Source organism: Canis lupus, chromosome 5 (genome assembly GCF_048164855.1).
Source record: "Canis lupus baileyi chromosome 5, mCanLup2.hap1, whole genome shotgun sequence".
Taxonomy (NCBI): domain Eukaryota; kingdom Metazoa; phylum Chordata; class Mammalia; order Carnivora; family Canidae; genus Canis; species Canis lupus.
In genome coordinates, this window is record NC_132842.1 from 10,467,772 (window position 1) to 10,483,377 (window position 15,606).

Consider the following 15,606-nt stretch of genomic DNA (forward strand, 5'->3'; position numbering starts at 1 on the left):
AAGAAAGTTTTCTTTTATTCTCTTTCAATATTCATAGTAAAAAAAAAGTAATGCTTATTAATTTTTTTCCTTTTTCCCCCCTCTCTAGGCAAAATACAAAGGCACCGTTAAGGCAAACCTCTCCAATTCTCTTTATAAGCAGATGCCAGCTACAATTGATAGTGTCTTCGCAAGAGAAGTTATGCAGCTTCAGAGTTAGGTGTGGGTTTCCTAAATTATTAATTATATATATAAATATGACTTAATATAATTAGCATCTTAAAATATATTAATATATAAAAATATATTTAAACATAGTGAAAAGGTTGTTTACCTTGGGTATTACATATTGAATGAAAATTGGAAGCAGCTGATTCATGTGCTCCTGATAGTCACTGGTGGATCCCAGAAAATGAAAAGGAGAGGTAAATTTGCTAGTCAAGTGATGCTGTTTTTCCTAATCCCATTCACAACTATTGATAGAACAAATTTGAATCTTACTAGGACAGCTTACTTAGATTAAAATCTGACAGCAGATAGTAAACCCGTCTCTGAAATGGCATGTGATCTCTAAGTGGTGAATGTTCCAGTAGCTTCTCCAAAGTCCCATAAGGAGTTAATAGTTAAATTCCAGACCTGCAGGTCTGTGCTTTCTTAGTCAGGCAAGGGGTTCCTGAATTTCTTTTTCTGTGGATTATGGTTTTCATTTCCAGTATCTCAGGTGAAGTGGCCATTTTAGTGATTGCAAGTTGCAGGCGAATTTAAGAAGTGTCATCCTCTAAACTCATTTTGAATCCAGAAGAGTAATTTCCCCCTTTGGTACACTAGGCAGAAAAATACTTAGTACATTTAATTTGTTGGATTTCTTAAAATAGAATTTCAAAGTAGGCTATTTTACCTCTTTCTCACTCGTTTTGTTTTCTTCATAGCAGTTTTTCTTTTTCTTTCTTTTTTTTTTAAGATTTTATTTATTTATTCATGAGAGACACACAGAGAGAGAAGCAGGCTCCCCTCAGGGATCCCAAGGTGGGGCTCCATCCTGGAACTCTGGGATCACACCCTGGGTGGGAGGCAGACGCTCAACCGCTGAGCCACCCAGGCGTCCTGGCTTTTTTTTAACTTTATGAATCTGTTACTTGACCCCCTCAGAGCAGGGACCTCCTATGTCTTGTTCTTTGCTCACCCCCCACCCCCCGAGCTTAGTACAATCCTCAGCACACAGGGTAAATACTGGTAAAATAGATTTTGTTGTATTTGTTGATTCCCTTTATAAAAAAATGTTTCCTTTACATAGTTTGTATCCCTCATGCTACATTTTAGGTTAAAAATAATAGTGAACACATAGAAATGTTTACTGTGTGTCAGGTGCTATTCTATGCACTTCATATACATTTATATCATTTAATCCCCTTAACTACTCTGTGATATAGCCCCATTTTGGAGATGTGGAAACTGAAGCACAGAGGAGTTAAGTAACTTGCCTGGGATCACACAGCTGATAACATGGCAGATCCCCCACACGAACACGTATAGTCTGGCTTCAGAGTGTGGGTTCTTGATCACACATTGTATCACCTCTTTCTTACCATTTCCGCCACTCTTTTTCTTATTAAACGAGTTTACCTCTTCCTTCAGACTCTTCAATATCCTAGAGGATACCTAGGTAATTTTAAAATTGTCTGAAAATAAAGTGCTCTTGAAAAAGACTGAGCATCGTTTTCCTTTGCAGAACATCTTTAAGTACTTTATTATTACAAATGTAAACGTCTGCTGTGTACTCAACTTGGCAGTAAGCTAATCTCAGCTGTGCAACATGAGGCTAAAAATACATAATATCAGGATTTTGCATGGCTGACCATGACTAATATATCCCCCCCCCCTATTTTTTTCCTCCCAACATCTAGTCCCCTAGCCACTTGCTGATAATATATGGACTACTTTATAAAGCAAATATGTACAACACAACACTTGATATGTGACAAACAATTGTGTAAGAAAGAAAGAATAGTCTCTTCTTATTTTTATGCTTGGAAAGGTAACATTGTCAGGTATCTACATCCTCTTTGCTGTGAAAATGCACACGTTTTCTTACCTTTTCATGGTAGAAACAGAACTGTAGTACACAAACATGTGCAATGCAGGATTTAGTGTGAAAGATAATCCATACTGTATGTTGTGAAATCTATCTTTTTCCCCCCAGAATAAGTTGTCACTTATGTTGTTAACATGTGTTATGCTACAGTAGATTATGCCCTGTGGGGAAGACAGGTGTGTGCTCCCCACACTGCCCACTGTCCTAATTAGTCACTGAACTTGTTAGTAAGGAAACACCTGCATCCTGAATAAAATATCTATTTCAATAGAATAATATAATAACATTTCAATGCAGTGTAATAACATTTCTTGAGGTTTGTGTAAATCAATTTTATTGTGGCTAAAGTGCAGTTCTCCTAGCTTACCTGGTAATAAGACTAGCAAGAAAGTATTTGACAGTGTCTGAGAAAATTAAACAACTCACCTTTTACTCTGTCCAAATAGTATCAGATTTGTGGTAATTTAAATTAGAGTAGTATACAAATTGTGGAATTTCATAGTGTTCTGGGTTCTACTGAAAAGTATCCTAAACTGAGGACATTGGATCAAAATGCTATGCTAGTCAGTTTGTAAACATTCTCAGATGCTTATATCCAAACTAGAATGATAATGCAAAGTGAGCTAGATTAATGCTCCTTGAAGAAAATGACTGAAGGGAAGTCATTTAAAAAAAAGAGAACAATATGGAGATTTTAGGATGCCATTGTGTGAGATATCCCCATTAAAATTTTTATAAATAAAGACCACAAAGAAAATTTCTGAAAATGGTTGGACCATGCCATGAAATGATGAGATCCTTCTCACCAGGGCTATTTCAGGCAGAGGCTAAATAATCTCTTATCACAGAAGTAATACCGGCTACTTAAGCGCCTGAATTCAGGAGATGTTTGACAGCTTAGGTTTTCATCCGTAGTGGCTCCAGGGTCCTGTTTCAGGAGCTCCAGAGGTGTCTATGCTGTGGTTATATATATATATGTGTTTATATAGTAGTTATAAAATATCTGTGGTTATGTATGTGTCTATACAGTAGTTATAAAATATCCTGAAGTTAGAAATGTATATATAGATCTTATGCATATATATGACATAAAATATACTATGCTATCAAATATACAAGATGAATATATTTATTTCTTTCATAAACACATTTATATGTAAGTATATAAGACTATTGCAAGTGTCCATCACTAGTTAGGTGTCCAGTACCAAAGTGACCTTGATTCTCAAGGTATGAAGAAAACAGTGTTAATACAGGCAAATGCTACAAAATAATGACAAATCCTAAGAAATCAAATTTATCAGAAAATTTATTAGCTTGACACAATTTTCCATTAGCTATTTTAAGGATGAAAATTAATATGATAAATTAAAGTTCAGCTGCCTCCAATTTGATGTAATCTTAATTCTAAAGTGGTGCTTCGTTGCAGCTATAAATGAAATGACTTTTAATGCTGCAAGTAGAAAATTACATAGCCTTTTAAAGAAAGAGTGCTTTTTTTAATTGTGCTTGATGACTCACCATTTCTATGATAACCCAATAAATGATCAGCTGCATTGGTTATGTTTATGAAGTCACAAGTTATACAAATGAACCCAGGCACCCAGCAAAAAGGAGCTAGGTATATGCTATCTCCTTTTATTTAAAAGAAGGAACAAATCTGATAAAGGTCTCTTCTTGGCTTAATAGACCTAGTCACTCATTAAACTCCTCCTCCTTTTCCCCAAAATTATAATATAGAATCTAATGGAACTGACATAATGATTTTTGCCGACTTAAATGGAGGTCCTTAATGGGTTTCCTGTTTAACATAACTAATTGGTGAAAATGTAAAGATATGTTCATGAGAATTAGATATCCTGATGGATAAATCAATGGACAGACTAACAAGATAAGTGATCCTGGAATAACGTGGGGGTGCTGCATGTCAGTCCTTATAACCAACTAGACATGCAGGATTGGGTGTGAGAACAGAGCTGAGCAGAACTGAACAAGGCTTAAGGGCACTAGGTGATAGAAATCTCAACATAGCTATCAAAAGGAAAACACTGTGATCTGTGGATGCATGACTAATAGCATATAGCACATGAAAGATCATAACCCAGACTAAATTGGACAGTTCTAATTAGGAGAGGTCAGACCATATCTGGAACATTCTGGACATCTTAAGAAAGAGTGAAGATTAATTGGAAATTGTGCAGAGGAGGGCATTTAGGGGTACAGGGGTTCAGGACCTTACTGTCTGGAGGAATGGGAGTCATTGACAGCTGTGCTCCCACATCTGAATTTCCATCTGGTGAACTAGATAGACTCTTCCTACCTGGCCACCCGGGGCCAGATTGGGGCTTCATTAAGGGGTGAGCTTTGTGTCACAGCTTTCACAATTTAGAGACTATGACCCCCCCAATGTGAATTCCTCGCAGTTTCAGTAAACATTTTCAAGAAGAACTTGGTGGGGGAGCCAGAGAGGGGATTTAAATATTGATAGTTGTAAGAGATGCCTTTCTTTCTTTATGGTAAGATTTGATTATTTTATTTTTAAAAATTAGTTTTGTAAATATCCCTTTAATCCATTAAGCAAGTATATTATCTAAGTTAAATGAATGGTTAATACTGTTTATTAAAGCCCATGAAGGGTTTAAATTCATGAGAATATCTAATAAACTCATTTATTCATTCATTCACTAAACATTTATTGCATTTCTACTCTCTGTCATTCACTATGATAGGCACAGGATATTAAAAGATGTGTAAGAAGATATAGGCATAGCTCTCAAAGAGCTAGTATTGGTAAAAAGTTTTTCCTTAAGTTAAGCTGTTATTCCTTTCCATTAAAAGTTGATCTTATTTTGTTTTTGTGAATACTCTTCTAATTTTTCTCTTTAAATTGCCTTGATTTGCTTGTGTCAAGTTACTCTAACTCTGTTTAATATCTTTTTATTATAAAACTTGTATGTTTAAAATTACTTTTAAAATTATTTATTTATTCATTCCTGTTTAATTCTTTTTCATTCATTCATTGAGCAAATATTTATTGACCTTTACCTTTGTGCCAGGCACTATTTTGGGTTCTGAGCATTCACTGAGCTAGATAGTTATGCTCTAGTGAGGAAAGGCAGAAAATAAGTAATTCTACAAAAATAAAACAAATTGGAAATTGTGAAGGAAATACATAGGATAATGGAATAGACTGAGAATAAAGGGATAATTTCTTTGCTGTCTTCTGGATCTTCCTTTTTCTATCTCCGTTGTTGAGTTTGGTTATTTCTACTTTTGAAGTAATTATTCTTGCACCTTCTTTCCATCCCAGGAGGGAACAAATTGAAGTGGTGGCAATGGATGACATTGGCATAATGCTCATTTCCCTCACAGAGTACAGGCCTTGACATATCTCAGAAATCTGCCAGCATGTTTTATTTTCTCCCAAAGGTTAGGGTGTTTAATGAGGTTTATGTTATATTATAGCTGCGCCTACAGAAAGTCATAACGATTAATTAAAAAATGAAAAATTCACCTTTAAATGTCTGGTCATTTCCCCCACTTTGTCAGTTGCTTTTCTGAGATTTAAACCTTGGACATTTATGACCCTAAAAGCTAGAGATTTGGAAAGTTTCCTAAAACTGTAGCCGAGATTTAAGCTAGTTGAATAGGAGTGGGGATTTCAGCGTGTATATGGTCAAGGACTTTTGAAATAAATGGTAAAGAGCCAGAATTAGTAGTCTAACCTGAAGCACTAATCTTAAAGCATAGAGTGTATTCTCTTGTAGAGGCTTAGGCAATTATGACCACCAGTGGTGGGATTCAAGTACACAAACTCCTAGTAAAACACTGAAATTTAACAGGTAAGAATTTATTATACCCTTGAAGAAACTAACGATGATTTGTGTTTTTAAAGGTTGCCTATAAGCAGAAACATGATGCTGCCAAAGGATTCTCAGATTATGCCCATATGAAGGAGCCACCTGACATCAAACATGCCATGGAGGTCAATAAACACCAGAGTAATGTAAGGAAGCCATCTCTCATGCTGGAAAATTGTAGTTACTCACATCAGGGCTAATGGATACCTTGTTGAAATTTAAATATTACAGCACTCCTATTCAAAAAGGACTTTAAAATTTCTTTTTAAAAAATCAACATTGTCATAAGTTCATCTGAATTATTCTATCAAAAGTCACTAAAACCTTGCAGAATGCCTTTAAAATGTCACATCCCTGCAGATACTGGAAATTCTGTTTTGGACCTTTTGGGTTATTGGCATTTCTTAGAGTGCCCTTGACTTGACGGTGAAGCTCCTGTAGTTTCCAGTATAGAACTGTAGAAGAACTGGGAGAAAGGGCACCAGAAATCACTGGCCTTAGGAAGGGTCACTCACAAATGCCAGTGAAATAGTATCCCACTACTGTCTCTTTTGGAATGCGTATGGAGAGCAAACAAACTCAAGACCCCTGGAGAACAGGAAAGCAGTTGATGCCTATAGGCTGGCTTAGCAGCAGAAGCCATGGGAAAGGAAACAAGCCCATAGAAAATGAATTCTTTTATAAGTTACAAGTTAGCAGATTATAAAGCTGTAAATTAGCAGGTGCATCAAAACTTTCATGTGCTTGCTCAATGACCACCACTATCCTGGTGGCCTAGAAGAATAATTTCTTCCTGAAATTTCAGTGGGAACTTATTTGTCTCCCCATTATGAGTCCTTTGCTGTCCAGGAGGAATGTATGGAACTGTTGGTTAGATTCTTTATGGGCTACCATCAGTTGGGATAAAGCTGTATGCCTTTGTTGGGCCAAGAAACTCCCTTTCTTTGGAGAGTACCTGAAACACCTTTGTCATCTTGCAGGGACTCTGGTCACCCATTTAGTTTTCTCACCAAATGGTGCTTTGCTGACTCTGTGTCCCCAGAGCCCCTGCTCTGCAGTGTCTCTTCCCAGAATGGCGATAGTTATCTGATATTAAATTGCAATAGATTGATGCTTAAGTAAAACCGGAACAACATTTTACATTTTAACTCCAATGTGTAAACATATGCCAGTACCAAGACAATTTCCCAAGATGGTTTAACCTTGATGAGAGATGAGAAAGCTACACGTCTGTAATTACAGCAAGGCCATTTTAAGGGGATGCTTCGGAGGAACGGTTTGCTTACAGAATGACGGTCATAATCATAATAACTACCACTTAGCTAGCAGGGCTGCGCAGCAGGAATTGTGCCCAGACTCTGATCATTTCCAACTCTCACAAAGTCCCTGTACAAAGTCCTATCCTGTAGATGAAGAAAAGGAGACAGAGTCAAACTCCTTTCTGTTATGTCCTGCTACCTCCCTCTTAAAAGTCATTGGTTGTTGGTCAAGAGTTTAAATGAAATTTTTAAAAAGTTTTTGTTTATTTATTTATTCACGAGAGACACACAGAGGGAGGCAGAGACACAGGCAGAGGGAGAAGCAGACTCTCTACGGGGAGCCTGATGTGGGACTCGATCCCAGGACCCAGGGATCATGATCTGAGTCGAAGGCAGATACTCAACACTGAGCCACCCAGGCGTCCCTTAAGTGAAATTTTAAAAATGTGGGGCAAAAGAGGTGATCATCAGAATTTAGATCAAGAGATTCAAGGCACTGCAGGAAAGAAAGCGGCTGTGGTGGTCTGGGAGGGGCGGGAGCGCATTACACGGACCCTCGGGAGGCCCTCTCCAACTCTATAATTCAATGAAATTCAAATACGGAAGTTCCTTATCATAGAACTGGGGTGATTATTTTAACTCTGCCTTTTCTTTTAAAAGGTCTTTGATTGAGGGATTGAGGGAATAGAGGATAAAGGCCTTTTCTCTTCCATTCAATACTGTGTACTTATGGGAGAAGAATGTATTTACTTACACTCCTCTGCCTACTTGGCTCAGCCTTCACATGCAAAGTTTGTCCATATAATAGGATTTAGAAAGTGTTTAAGACTATTTACTCAGATTTAAAGTGGGAATGATATTTGTATTCTACCTGCGAAGGAGTTGATATTCCCCTAGAGTCACGGCACTTAGAATAATACATTTGTTGTCCCTACAATATGAAATTTAAACACAGGTCTTGGAAGCCACAGAAAGGCAAGTACCTCTCCTGGTTCATAGGTGAGGCTAGCGTGTGTCCACAAAAGATGAAACTCTGGCTCCCACAAAACTTCAGTCCGGTGCAACTCCTTTGTAGAGAATCCGCTGGTAGAGTTACCCTTTCGTAATGTGGGGTGTCCCTCTATGTGATGCCTATAAATGACCTGATTTTACTGAAAATAAAATATGTTTCCACATGTACATCTGATTTACCCAGAAAGTGCATGTCGGCATCTTGGCTTACCTTTTTATGTTTCTACCAAGAGCGGCTTTCCAATATCTGTGAGAGAACCAAGGAACTGGGGCAACTGCAATTTAAACCTTTTAATTTCTACCTTCTTTCAGCTCAAACTTTTATGAGAACATTTATCATTGGGCCAAAGGGCAGGATTTTTCTGTCAGAATCATTCTCTCCCTGTGTCTTTGGAGGCATGAATAAGCAGAAGAGGTTTTGGAGAGGACTTCTGTTGGGGCCAACGGAATTCTCACCTCTGCATAACTGAGGATTTTGAGAGGAAGACTATTCTAGGGGCACTCGTCTCTTCTGTCGCTGCCATCCCATGCCCTGTGCCAAATTCAGGGAGCAAGGAACAGGGGAAAATCATTTATCTGAATACCCTCCACTGTAGCATATAGTAGGAAAGGAATTTGGAGTCAGACTACATATTCCCTGGATGATCTTGGACAAGTCACTCAATATCTCTAAATCTCAGTGTTCCCATCTGTAAAGTGGGGCAGTGATGTCTACCTCACTGGGCTCTCATGACTATTAAATGGGATGGTATATGTCAAGGGCTTTGTAGAAGAGCAGCTCCATAAAACATGAGTTTTCTTTGGTCCTCCTCCAATTTTAAAGGTGATTTGAGAGGTTAGGATGATTTCATGGCCAATTTGAAATATTAACAGGGCTAGCTTTAGAGAAGGGCCAACTCCATATGAAATTTATATTAAGAAGTATTTAGGTCAGAAGGGCATGTTCAAAATGTTCCTGAACCCATAGAACTACCTATCTTGCTGATACTCTAATCAAGAAGTGATTAAAAACAGCCAATCTAAATCTTTTTGTATTTTAAGGGATGTACCCCTGCCAAATTCTTCTAATGAAATTAGAGAAACTGGAGATAATCTATCCCGTTACTTTCCCCTAAAGATGGGCTTGAAACAAAAACCCCAGTAACATTATTAGTTCTCATCAATCTTATCAGAGACATGAAACTCAATAGTTCTGAAAGAAGTCAAACAAATTTTGAACTTCCATCTTGGGTTTTGTAAGTAATGTGGTCCATATAGACTTGTGATGAAATTGGAGTGGTAAACTCTTCCAAAACACCATATCGGTAATCAATTCAATGTGTATTAGAAGGAAATATTCAGCAAGGGAAACAAGAGACTTAATATTCAAGAATGATATATATACTTTCTTAATGGTAATAAAAACTTATCAGGAGATGAAATTTCTTTTCCATTGGAAAGTGAAAAAGCTTAGCGATAAATCAGTAAAACGATACTGGAAAAGCAGTCATGGTTCTTTGTGGTTCTCTGATGTGACTTATGATAACAGCACTTTGGGAGTTAGTATTAAAATAGATATGTTAGTGTTTTGTCCATCTCCAAGACAGAATAGTTGGTAATACCCATTCTGCCTTCTTCATAAGATTGTGGTGGTGGTAAAATTAACTCAAGAAGAGTAAAACTTCTATCAGCTCTAAATGCTTTTTTAAAAAATCAATAATGACAATAATAATAATGAGAAAGATACAGCTCTGTGTTTTACTGCACCTTTTAGGAGACTGAAAACTTTTCTGCCTTCTGATGGATATCAGATCCTGCACTTATTTATATATAAAAGTTTACATTCTCTCATAAAAATAATGTTTACAATTTAATGCTTTGCCAGCTTTTTTTTGCGTATAGCATGCCCAGCCTAAGACAGAATTTCCAGTCCATGTGCCTGATAATTCGTGGGGGCTTCTCTAATGTAAGAGTTTATGATAAAAGTATTTCTTGGGAATGACTGCACTAGTGCTTCAAGATTATAACTAAATATAGGCTACACTACTCCCTTCTGTTCCACAAACTTAAGATGTATAACCTTTCTAGTCTCTTCTCACCAGGAATCATGTTAACCTTCATCAGAGTAGCAAAGGGTATGATGGTTCTGGACCAGTTGGGTGTGATCTCCTTAAGTCCGCTCACCAGCCCTAACTCCTTGACAGGTGTTTGTCTGTGGCTGGCATCCTCGTTGTCCCCTCACCTCTCTATCTTGGCATCTCCAAGTACCTAAATCTGAATCTCTTATTGGCCAAGCCTAACTCAGAACAATACAAGGAAGGGGATTCTGGATACCTCATCCCAGTCTTGGGAGGGAATGCTAATGAAGTCTGGTTGGATACAGACAATGCAGCATAACAAGGGTGGGATGATGATTTAATGTGTTCGTGCATATAAAGTGTTCAGAACGATGCCTGGCACATTGAACCCTCTGCACAAATGTAAAAAAAAAAAATGCAAAAAATGTAGATTAGAAGGAACAAGCCGAGATTAAAAGACAATAAAATGATAAAAGTACAAACTGAAGGACAAAGTGGACATGGTGATACAAGGAAGAAATTCAGAAACAAATTTTGATAGAATTATATCTTCATTGGAGGCAGTGAAGAACAGATTTGACCCTGCAGGGAAAATTGTGAAAGGGGACTCTGTTAGTCAGGCGTTTCCAGATTTAGCAACAGAACTCCATCTCAAGTTAGCTAAGTAAAACATGAGAATTTATTGGTTTACATAATTGGAAATTCAAGTGACCTTCAAGTATAACTGGATCCAGAGGCTCACAGAGTCCTTGGGACTCTTCCTCTCTACCCACCTCATGGCTTTGCTTTCAGACAGACTCTGTCTAGGTGGTCTCAAGATGACTGCTGGTCTTTCCAAAATTCAATCATCCCCACAGCAGCTGATCTCAGAGGGAAGGACAGCAGCTCTTTCTCCCCCAGCCTCTGACGCATCAGTGACTCTGGCCCTCCTTGGGGTATATGTCTGCTCTCTTATTGAGCATGGTTTCCAAAGGGATGAGATGTCTGATTGGACAGCTGGTCATGTGGCCCCTCCGGTCACCATGAAGGTAGGCTGCATTGGACAGCCCCACCACATCACGTGGATGGAGGGAGGGGCAGTTTCCAAGTAAAAAACCCCAGGCAGATACAAAAATTACATTTGTCCATTACAGAGGCATAATGTAGGAAAATGACCCAGATATGTGGAAAAGTCCAAGGAAATATTTAGTGGGGAAAAAAAGGAGGAAGAGATCAAGAATGTATGGTAATAATTTCAGGTGTTCTTGAGGAAGAAACCACCATCAGTCTTTGCAGAGAAGACTATATATTGACATATATTATTAAAAAGAAGAAGCAGCTTGTTTTGGATACAAGATCAATGTATAAGGAAATGATCATCATATGATAATTACTTTGTTGTCTCATGTGGGACCTCTAGAAGGAAATGATGAAACTTCATTGAAATGTATAATAAAAGATTTAAAGAAATGAGGAAATATACCTTATTCTCTCAGGAACAGACTGAAATAGTATTGAGAGATTTTTCCTTAAGTCACTTTATAGTAGGGTACAATGCCCACTAAAGTTCCATTTGTTTCCTCTGTGGAACTTACTAGAATTATTCTAATGGTCTTTAATGAGAATAAATAGTTAAAATTAAGAAAAATTTTGAAACAGAAGAACAGCAGACAGAGTGTGGTGGAACAGGTGTAAATCCCTATAGTCATATGTTTAAGAAATGTTGAGTGAGGCAGTGAATGTTAGGTCTTTAATATGCTACCTGGTCCATAACAAATGGCCGAAAATGGAGTTGATGAGTGGTGTTATTATTTCTCCTCTTCCTCTTTCTCCTCTTCTTTCTTCCCCTTGTCCTCCCTCTTCCCATCTCTCTAGTCCTGCTTTCCCCTTCTATGCTCTGAGGATGCAGGAGGGAACAAAACATTGAAATAAAATGAGGTAAACTCAATCATTGATCCTTGAGGTAAAGTCAAGCATTGACCCTTGAGCTTGTACCCATCCTGAGCCAATGATTTTCAGGAGTCCCTTTTTCTCTTCTTACTCAACAGTATTGCACAGAACCCCATCTTGTCATGAGAAGACAGCCTGAAGAGTGGAGGCCAGTCCGTTGTCCCAATACAGTGAGGTGTAGGGTTTGCATTTATTTTGGAAATAGAAAAAAGCACATCTATTCTTTGGCCGCCCACTGCCAAACCTCTCTTATGCCATGCACTGTTTTTATTCTTCCTGGGTGCGGACAGACTGCAGAACAGGGCAGAGATGTCCTGCAGGCCCCTGAGAGATAACCAGGCGAGCGTCTCTCAGCCCCCACAGCGGGTCAGGAGGAAGAAGAGGAGCACAGCACTGGGTCGGCCGTCGCCCTGTCCCCAGGGTCCCCAAGGTCGGGTATCCTTGCCGAGAGCCACGACCAGGAGTCTGGGGCCCTGGGCCTCCCCTCGGAAAGCCCTGTTCTGCAGGGCTATTCTGGAAGATCTGACTAGTGACAGAGCTTCCGTGCTGTTCTCCTGGGTGGCTCTGTGGTGTCCGCTTGTTTGAATTTGCAGCTCTTGTCAATCTTAATATTTGTTTTGAGTCACATATGCCGGCCTCTAATTTGCAATTTACATGGATGATGGGGCCCTATTCAGAGTCCTGCTCCTGCTGCCTTTGTGCCTCTCTCCTCTCTTCACGCAGTCATTAGGCTGAGCAGCATATAATTACATAACCCAAGCAAAGCTTAGATTTCTGGAAGGTTGCAGCTCTTTTCAAAAAGTAAGGGTTTCCATTTTTGTCTTCATTCTTTTCTAAACAAAAAGACATTACCCCCCTGTGGTTCTCTATGAATGCGGTGACTTAGAAACAGTTAGTCTCGTAGGTGGGTAGTAATTTTGGTTTGTTTTCACCTGAGAGTCAGTTTTTGTTTACACAGCTTGTGTTTAACTGAGTGCAAGCGGAGGTCGATTGGCCATCATTGGTGCATGAGCGGTGGTGTTATTTGAAGCCAATGAAACTGGCTTCATTTTAAATCCCTAAAGATTTAAAGTTCACCCAACAGTATAACTCAGCTTTCAGCCCATTTTCATGTTTCTTTTGATACCTGTGTGCACAAAACCTACCTGAATTACTTGTTAAGAGAAAGCCCGTGAAAACAGGTGTTCTTGCTGAAATTATGTTAATTCTATTGAAGTCACACTCACTTGTTAGACAGATTTATGATTATAAACATAGTTTAAATGATAGTCTTGGTGATGAGGCAAATGTAAGCCCTTAAAAGAGTAAATAAAGATATATACAAATATTTCACTGAAATAAAATAATACAATGCATAAGAAGCCTATCAGAGTGTTAAAGCATTTTCATTTCTCATACCTGATATTATTTTTGAAAGAAGAAAGTACAATTTTTTTTCACCCTACAAGATTGAAAGGAAAAATAACAAGATACATTGATAGTATCTAGAATACTGACTCATATTGATCAATGGTGAAATTCATTAAAATGTAGATTTGAGCCCCATTTTCTGGGAATGTCCAACTTAGGGTTGGACCTGAGGAATCTGGTGTTTGAATAAGTGCCTTACATGATGCAACTGTAGAATGTTTGCAGACAACATTAGAAATATGTGTTTTGGGGTCCCTGAGTGGCTCAGTTAGTTAAGCGTCTGCTTTTGGCTCGGGTCGTGATCCCAGGGTCCTGGAAATGAGCTCACCGGGCTCCCTGCTCAACAGGGAGTCTGATTCTCCCTCTCCCTCTGCCTGCTGCTCCCCTTGCTTGTGCACTCACTCCCTCTATCAAGTAAATAAATAAAATCTTTTTAAAAAAGAAATATTTGTTTCATACAAATATAAACAATTGTGCATTTTGTCTGGATGTTCAGTTTTATGTTTCTGTGTTCTACCTTTCTATGCCTTGAGAAAATGAAGGTGGGTCTTAAAAATGAGCAGGGCTGCACTCTTTACATTAGATCTTTAATAGAGCTAATGTAATGGACAAGCCAGCCAGTCCCTGATGATATTGTCAAATAGAATTATATCTGGAAAATAGATAATACTCCTTCAGCTCATGACTGACCTCAGGAAGCAGAGAAGTGGACAGATTGGTGAGGTATTGATAATGGGACATTATACCAGTTCTCATCTGGTCTCTCCTTTCGTTTGTCGAGTTAATCTAAATAGCCACCATTGTCTAAAGTATGTTTGGTAAAATTTACATCTATTTTTCTCTTTAAATGGCTGTTTTCCACACTTCAGCTTGATTATATCTCATGTGCATTCAGAGAATGAATATTCCTTAGTGTCTTTGCTTTTATTTCTTTGTGGTTCCAAGTTATTGCGATGATATTTGCAAGGTAATAAAATTATCAGTACACATGACTAGACTTGCTGGTCATGGGCATTCTTTAAGATTTTATTCATTTATTCATGAGAGACACAGAGAGAGAGTCAGAGACATAGGGAGAAGCAGGCTCCCTGCAGGGAGCCCTACGTGGGACTCGATCCCAGGACCCCGGGATCATGACCTGAACCAAAGGCAGACGCTCCCTGCTGGCATCCACAGGGAGTTGGCACTGTGTGATGGGCAAAATAAAGCCCTTGCTCAGGGCATTCTGTATGTGAATATGTACATATACGCTTATATGAGATGATATGCTTTTCAGGGTGGTATATGTAAAATGCCATAAAATTGGTTTTGTGCCAAAGTCTTGGGCTCACATTTTTTAGGTTGTATGAATCCGGGTCATATGCAATAATGCTAGTGAGACTTGGGTATGGTAGAAAAAATAATGTATCTTATATAAATGTTGTGCATAAAAAAGTAAAAATACAATTTATGGTCGGTGGGTTCTCTAAGATGACTATGGCAAGGATAAATGATGTTATGTACATGAAGACTGGTAGTTATATAGAATTACTAATTTTTTCTTTCTCTTTCTTTTGATCACAACTCTCTTTGATCAGATTTCTTATAGGAAAGATGTGCAGGACACCCACATGTATAGTGCGGATCTCAACAGACCAGACATCAAGATGGCAACACAGATCTCCAAGATCATAAGCAATGTAATCTCCCTCTCTTACCTTGAGCAGAAATGATTTCTTATTTTTGCAAGAGACAACACATGGCTTTGGTAGTTTTAAATGGTTAATTTAATTAGTGAAATTAATCAATCTCAATAGCATCTCAAGTGTTTTTTATCTGAATTATCCATTTGGCAATGTAAGTTATTCAACTATATGCAGAAACTGCTCAAAGTTGCCTTGACTCTGGCTAATGCAGACATCCTCTTAGAGAAGTAAGTGCTCTGTTGGCATTAGGTAGCATTTAGGTATCTCAGCCTAGAAGTTAACTTTGTCAGTCATCTGGTTCCATATTATTTCTCACCTTACCCT

The 15,606-nt window shown here is 38.3% G+C and overlaps 1 protein-coding gene across 10 annotated transcripts in view; it reads left to right on the plus strand.

The window, feature by feature from the left end:
* NEBL (nebulette) overlaps nt 1-15,606 on the plus strand; it is a 341,680-nt gene that overhangs the window by 242,472 nt on the left and 83,602 nt on the right. For 8 of the 10 annotated variants that reach the window (XM_072825442.1, XM_072825443.1, XM_072825444.1 and 5 more), the window contains 3 exons: nt 89-199; nt 5,967-6,077; nt 15,175-15,276. The exons of the other annotated variants lie outside the window; for them this stretch is intronic. In XM_072825442.1, coding sequence (XP_072681543.1) covers nt 6,021-6,077; nt 15,175-15,276 — 159 coding nt within the window. In that variant the 5' untranslated portion in view covers nt 89-199; nt 5,967-6,020. The remainder of the gene's footprint in view (nt 1-88; nt 200-5,966; nt 6,078-15,174; nt 15,277-15,606) is intronic. 10 annotated transcript variants of the gene reach the window in all.